Below are 7,773 nucleotides of genomic sequence, written 5' to 3'. Positions count from 1 at the left end.
TTCGGAGGCCTAATGGGAACTAAGACGACGCTTTCTAAAGCATCGTCGGAGAACAATAGTCCCCCCCTCTCTTCCTCCTTGATCCCAACCCTCTCTCTCTCTCGCTCTCACGCGCACGGAGAACAAATCCTAACCCCTTCACCCAGCCGCCATCATCCCACCTCACCCCCCTCCCCCCTCCATCCTCCCTGATCCAACTTGGCTACCCCTCTCCCCCCAAACCCCCCACCGAGCTTCGAGGATAACCTCGCACCATTGAGAAGGGCGTTCTAGGGCACAATTACGGCGCCTCGATCCCCTTCCCCCTCCACCGCCGCCCTCTCCCAGGCCCCTTGGAGTTCAAGGACAAGATCCGTCCCCAGGCCGAGCTCTTCGGTATCTGCCGCATCATGCCTCCCCTTCGCCTGCGATCGTGACGCCTTCTCCTTCCCCACCAAGACCCAAAACATCCACCACCTCCAAGCCTCGTTCTTCTCCTCTCCCTCTTCCTCCTCTTTCTCCTCCTTCTGGCTGACCTCCCCGCGTCGGAGAGCCTTTTCCTCCTCCCGAGGGTGTTCGGCTAGGGTAAGCTCCAACTTTTATGTATCGACCGTTGGATTTTGGGTGAGTTCTTAGCTTTTGAAAACGAGCTGAGTTTTTCTTTTCGCCTTTTTGTGACTCTATATATCTTCTCGCTCTCAGGATATCCTCTTTTTGGGCTTTAATTCGCTTTTGATAGATTTTCTGGGAGCTAGCATTTAATGGAATTGAAAAGAAATAAGATGAAGATGAAGATGAAGGACAAGGGATGCTTCCATTTCTACTGTAATTTTTAATTTGTAATTTGTAATTATGCTTCCTATGTTATTTCTATTGTAATTTGTAAGAAAAATATCAATAAATTGAGCATTTGCTGTTGTTTCTGTGTTATTTTTTTCTAATTTTATTCTTTTTACTATTATATCTTGTGCTATTAGAAGAAGCAGAATCAAAAGGAGACTGGATAACGAATTTCTTATTAATCTTTTTCTACAAATTTTTTTCTCCAAAAAATGAATTAGGTTTTTTTATTTTTTTTAAAAAAATAATTCTGACGACGCTTTAAAGCATCGGCAAAGCTCCTATTTTTGTCGACGCTTTAAAGTGTCGGCCAAGCTCTAATTTTTGCCGACGTTTTTCGAAAGCGTCGGCAATTTAATACTCCACTCTAATATAGGCAATACTTTGGCGACGCTTTTAAAAGTGTCGGAAAGAAAATTACCGACGCTTATGAACGTCGATAAAAGCCAAAAAAAGCATCGCTAAAGCTTCTTTTTCTTCTATTGTCCTATATATAGATTTGATTCTGTATAGTTACACTCAATCTATATTTTCCATTCTTGATGCATATTCTGTGAGATTCGTTCTCTTTCTTTTATTTTATATATAGCTATTCATACTATATGAATAATATATAGAAAACTTCTCTCATTCCGTGCCTCTCATTGCCACTCTTATCAGAAACTAACAGGTTTTTCTTAATTTATATGCTTATCAAGTTGGGTGATTTTCTTGGACTTAGATAAAAATATCAACATCTTATACTTGTTTAGGCTGACCATTTGTTTGACATTGATGATGAATTGAACCGAGGAACTTTCCTTCCAGGAGCATGTTCACAAAAGCATGTCAAAAACCTAAAGCTGGGATAAGAAAGACAAAATAGAGCATCAAATATTAACATGCTGACAGAGAGAAGACACCAACAAAGAACAACTCTCAGCCCATTGCAAAGATTTTGTTTTCCCCTTCATAAACCAGTTATTTGATACTCATGCATGAGATTTTAAAGCTTGTGCAGATAAAATTTGAATAACAACATTATATCCTAGGATCTTGCCGCACGGTATAACAGGAATAAAGCAAGATTTCACAATAATATAACTCAATTAACTCAATGAATCAAATACAAAAGCAAAACATGTTTACGTACAAAGGACATCCATTCTCCATCCTCTGAAAACAGACCTATGCAACAATTTTTTTTTTTAACGAATCAACAGACCAGGATCAAGTTCGGAACATTTTCAACAAAGGACCTACTTTAAAGAACATGAAAGATTTCCCATTTCCTCAATAGAACAAACAAAGAATCTATCTGTACAAGTTCATCTCTGAACCAGCTGCAGCTGGTTTGCTTTCATATGGGTCAAGAAACTGAGAACTAAACACCTTCCGATGATTGGCAAGCGACCAAATACATCTTGGAAGCTGAAACTAGCATCCCTATAGACTCAACCTGAACATTTCAACTGAAATTCCATTCTGAACGATATCACCCATCTGCTTGAATTCAATTCTTTCACACTAATCCTCCGTCACACAGCTTGAATTCATGAATTCCTTGGAGTTTTCGGAGTCCGAGCACGCCCCTCTCCTGAAGCTCCTCCACATCCTACCAATCCCTTCTCGATGTCACCTTCCCTGGGGCTACAAGAAGAACCAACCGCTCGCTTCCCCTGGCTCAGCAGCCTCCTCAGTGATCTCAACCTTGCCGACGCCGGTGATTTCATCTCCTCCACCGGGAAACTACTCGACGGCAGTGGCGATATAGGCGGAGGGAACCCCTCCACCACCCGGCTTGGAATCTCGATCACCAGCATGCCCTCCGGTTTCCTCGACCTCGAAGAACTCGAAGCCCCGTCTTGCGAACCAGCTGCGGCCGCCGCCGCCGCCGCGGCGCCAGTATTAACCCTGTCCTGTGTTCCCCAGAACAAAACATTCGTCGGGAACTGCGGGGATTCCGACGAATGGGCATCGGCCGGAGCAGTGTTGAGAGACGGAATTCCGGCCAACTCCGCACCGGAATCCGAATGCCCCGCCGGCTCCGGGCCTACGGGACACCGGCAGAGCGGGCAGGTCGAGTGAGAATGGAACCACATATCGATACACTTAAGATGGAACCCGTGGTTACATTTGGGCAGCAGCCGGGCCGCCTCTCCGTCGGCGAGCTCGGAGAGGCAGACGGCGCACTCGAGGCCCTCCTTGAAGTCCGCCGCCCGGTAGACGGTGACGGGGAGAGCTTTCAGCACTTGGGGATCGAGGCCGCGGTGCGGCAAGGGGCCAGCATCGGCGGGGGCGAAGATGAAGTGGGCGCGGGAGCGGCGGAGGGCGGGGTTGGCGCCCCAGTAGTGCCTGGCGTAGAGATAGAGAAAGATGACGCAGACGACGACCATGAAGAGGAAGATGATCGCTGCTACCAAGATCTCGCTGCTTATCGTCACGGGGCCGCCGCCATCGCTGCCCATCGAAGGCTGCCCCGGCTGCGACATCGGTAACAAGAATTGGATGTTTCTTTGGAACAGGATCAAGAGAAGTAATAAAGGTGAGAGGGCGGAAGGGTTTGGTTGGAGAGGAGTTTTAATATAGAGGAGAGGTGACGATACGCCTGACTTAATGGAGGGTTTTAAGGGATTAGGAGGGATCGGGGAGGGCAGCACCGGGGAGGAAGGTGAGGCCATGGAGAGTGACAGGAGTAGTGCTCGTCAAAGTTCCACGGGGCTGCGACGACCGAAGCAGCCACCTTGGAGACGAGTGGCATATTTTTCAAAGTTTCTTTTCGTTCGTTCGGTTTTTTTTTTTTTCTATTTTTTTCTAAACAGCATTTCGCTTTTACGAAGGTACAGCCTACCAAATAAAAAATAAAAAAATAAATAAATACAATGATACAATGGAGAAGAAAGCCTAGCGACACAAGTCTACATAAATTCTTCGGAGTGGCAAGTAACATAGGAAACAATCTAGTCTACCGTAACATAGGAAACAATCTACCATTCTGTCCATCCTTCGGTGTATATATATATATATATATATATATATATGCCACCTAAAATAATTTTTTTTTCTCTCTCGTCTCGTTAGTTCCCATAACGAGAGTTTGGTGGGGCATTTTGAGCCTTTGACACGGCTCGCAGGGTGAAACTAGAGTTGGGCACTGGGCCGGGCCGCCCACGGCCCGGCACGGCCCTGCACGAAGCGGGTCGTGCCTGGCACGGCCCGCCCGCTACAGTGCCGGGCCGTGCCTGGCACGGCCCATTTGAGAGGGCCGTGCTGGGTCACAGGGTACTGGCCCGCGGGCCGAGCCCGGCACGGCCCACTTCGGGCCTGGGCCGGCACGGCCCGGTCTAGGCCCGCGGGCCTGGCACGGTCCAGGCCTGGGCCCGGCCCGGCCCGATAAAAATTAATGCTTCATAAATTTTTTTTAATAAATTAATAAATATTGAAAACTAAGGATTTATGAATATAAAGCCACCATTGGTGGGGGGTTTGGCATAGACCCCTACCAGTTTATTAATTTAAATCAAAATGGTACATGAAGGGAGGTTTGGACCTTGGTCTGACCTCCAGAATACAATAAGAAAGGGCCGAGGTTTGGACCTTGGTCTGACCTCCAGAATACAATAAAAATGTACAATTATAAAAAATTAAGAAATCTTACTAATCATCAGTGATTCAGTGAATCAGTATTCACTCTTCAGTCTTCAGTCTTCAGTCTTCAGTAGTGTTTATATCATCATCATCAGAGGATGTTGTATTATGTCCACCTTTATCTTGAAGTCTTGCCTCAGCATCCAACCAATCTTTGAAGCAGAGAAGCATCTCCACCGTTTCGCCTGTCATCCTACTTCTCTTTTCGTCAAGAACACGCCGACCTGCACTAAAAGCGGATTCCGATGCTACCGTGGACATCGGCACAGCTAAAATATCGCGTGCAATTGCAGACATAACAGGATATTGATTTCTAACACTCTTCCACTAAGATAATATATCTAGATTCTCTATTTGATTTTCATCATATGCAGAATGAAGATCATTTCGTAAATAAAATTCTAGTTCACTACTTAAAGATGAAGAAGATGAAGAGGAACTTGAAGCATGTGTGTGTCTTCTCTGTGCAATGAATGAAAAAATAGATGATGAACGAGAACTACTAGAAGAAGAAATAGAGGTTTGTATTTGTGTTCTAGATCCACGAATTTTTTCATCATATATAGCATAAATATCATAAAGAAGTTGTTTTACCTCATCTTTAGCAGATTCAGAATCTTGATTCATATTTTCAGAGTATGCATCAAGTAAAATTAGCACGCCATTTAATTTAACTCTAGGATCAAATACAGCAGCTAAGTTATGCATAGGACATATCTTGTCCCAATACTCATTCCATTTAGATTCCATTAGGTCAATAATAGGCATTAAAACATCATCATATCTATGTTCTGCAAATTTTTGACTAATTATATATGCTTGTTGTAAAAATGAACATGAAGTTGGATAATAAATACCAGAAAGAACATTGGTAGCATTATAAAAACTAAGCAAAAAATCTTCCAAAATTTTTCCTTTATTCCAATCAGTTTCAGACAATGTAAAGCCTAATCCACGATCATTAATATATGCACTTAATAAGTTTTTATATGGGTATGCATCATGTATCATGCTATATGTGGAGTTCCAACAAGTAATTACATCAAGTTTAAATTTTTTAAAACGTTTACCATGATTTATGCATAATTCCTTAAATTCTTGAAGTCTTGATCTTGAAGCATGAATAAAAGAAACTGCATTTCTAATTTTTGAAATCACATCTTGAATCATGCCCATGCCAGCTTGAACAGAAAGATTTAAGATATGACATGCACATCTAATATGCAATAAATTTCCATCTAACATGGGATACATTGAGTCTTTTAATAATGCAACAGCAGAATTATTATTAGATGCATTATCAAAAGTAATAGACATAATTTTATCATTAATATTATATGAACATGCAGTTTGATAAATGATATTTGAAATTTGTTGCCCAAAATGTGGAAAATCAAAAGCACGAAAAGCAAGAATACGTTTATTTAATTGCCAATCATTATCAATATAATGAGCAGTAATGGCAATAAAACAATTACTACCTACAGATGCTGACCAAATATCAGAAGTTAATGAAATTTTTACATTTAAAGTAGAAAGTGTTTCAATTAAATTTTGTTTCATTGCTAAAAAGTTAGTCATAGCTACTCTTCTAAATGCACGCCTACTAGTTCTTTTGTAAGCAGGTTGTAGGTTTAATTGAACATATTCTTCAAAATTAAAAGATTCACATAAACTAAAAGGTAATTCATCCTTAACTATCCATTTTACAAGTGCTTTTCTTTGATTTTCATGATTATATGCAAAATTACCTACAAGTAATCCCCCTTGTATATTAAGGGTACTTTGAGTTTGAGTATGAGAATCATGCATCCTATGACTCTCTTGATGTCTTTTTAAATGCCCTGTTCCCCCACTACTACTACAACTATAAAGTTTGGCACATTTTTTACATCTAGCTTTCCAGACTCCATCAACCATAACTCTATCAAATTCATTCCATACAGCACTAGTCCTCTTACGAGAAGAGGTTTGATCTTCACTCGGTTCACCAGTTCTAAGGAACTAGGAACATGGGGTTGGGGATTAGTTTCTTCTCCCTCAGAAACAGGAGGAATGCCAAACTGACTTTCCTCAAAAGATGACATATCTATGATTAATTCAAAAAATAAAAACTAACCGCAAGGAGGAATTGAGTAGAGGGTCGGAGGGCAGAGGCAGAGCCGAGATTCCGAGCTTCCTCTTGTGCTCTCAACAGAAGCAACCTTCTCTTCTCAACAGGAACCTCCTCTTGTGTAGCACTTGAACAAACTAAAAATTAAATTGCTAGAAGAGCACTTTAGAAGAGAGAAATAATAGCAGTAGAGAAGGAGAGAATAGTTGGTTTGGTGTGGTGAGAATGAGGGAGGAATGGACTATTTATAGAAGCCCAAAAATTTTTTTTCCCAAAATACCCCTCAATTCAGCCGTTATTGGACTGTTGAGAGGGGTAAAAGGGTCTTTTTCCCAAAAATAGCCGTTGGAAACGGCTATTTTCCTCCCCCCTCTCCAGACGGGCCGTGCCAGGCACGGCCCGTCTGGAGCCGTTGCGGGCCGTGCCTGGCACGGCCCGTTTGCGCCCGTTACGGGCCGTGCCTGGCACGGCCCGTGGCGTGCCGTGCCCGGCCCGGCCCGCCAATAGACGGGCCTGGGGCCGGGCCGGGCTGGCGTTCCGTGCTGGACGGGCCGTGCCCGGCACGGCCCGCTTCATAAGCGGGCCGGGCCAGGCACGGCCCGTTTATTCCTTGGGCCCGGTGGGCCTGGGCCGGGCCGGCCCGGCACGGCCCGTTGCCCAACACTAGGTAAAACGCCTCCCTGCATGGGTACGGCATCCAAAGCCGGGTAGACTTGGACTCGTCGTGGCATTGACTCGAGTTCTTGGTTTATGCCCATCCAGGGGTTAAATTGTAACATTAACCCCTCGATGAAGACTACGAGTATGTTGGCCTTATTATATTATACTTTCACCCCATCTTGATGTCTTATAATGGGGCCCATAAGAACGTGGGACACGTGCATGTGTCATTTTGATTATTTTTCTATAATTTTAAATACTTCCATTTTGATGCTTTGATGGAGCACATGGTAGTGACGAAAGGTCGAAGGTAAGATCTAAATAGTTAGGATAGAAGATTTATGTGGGTTTATATAAGTTGTCAGTTTTTTGGTACATGGCTTATCGGCCTCTTCATATTCTGGTTATCATGTTTATCATGAAACTAAACTTGATACTCGTGGATGTATCTCTTGATTCATTTAGATAACATCATAAAAGTATTCTCAAGTAAGATTCTTTGTTCAATCAATGACCCAAATAAACGTAGAAGACATCGGAGAAGGATTAGTTGA

At 43.2% G+C, this 7,773-nt stretch overlaps 1 protein-coding gene across 1 annotated transcript; it reads right to left on the bottom strand.

Moving 5' to 3' along the window:
- Window positions 1-1,886: 1,886 nt before the first annotated feature.
- Window positions 1,887-3,466, bottom strand: LOC103697716 (RING-H2 finger protein ATL60-like). Its single transcript, XM_008779632.6, has one exon. The coding sequence runs from the start codon at window positions 3,288-3,290 to the stop codon at window positions 2,352-2,354; it is 939 nt and encodes a 312-aa protein (XP_008777854.4). The 5' UTR covers window positions 3,291-3,466; the 3' UTR covers window positions 1,887-2,351.
- Window positions 3,467-7,773: the final 4,307 nt, after the last annotated feature.

Source organism: Phoenix dactylifera, chromosome 5 (genome assembly GCF_051530095.1).
Source record: "Phoenix dactylifera cultivar Ajwa chromosome 5, Ajwa_hap1_PhDact_Kaust_v1.1, whole genome shotgun sequence".
Classification (NCBI taxonomy): domain Eukaryota; kingdom Viridiplantae; phylum Streptophyta; class Magnoliopsida; order Arecales; family Arecaceae; genus Phoenix; species Phoenix dactylifera.
This window is presented reverse-complemented; position numbering and strand designations above follow the sequence as displayed.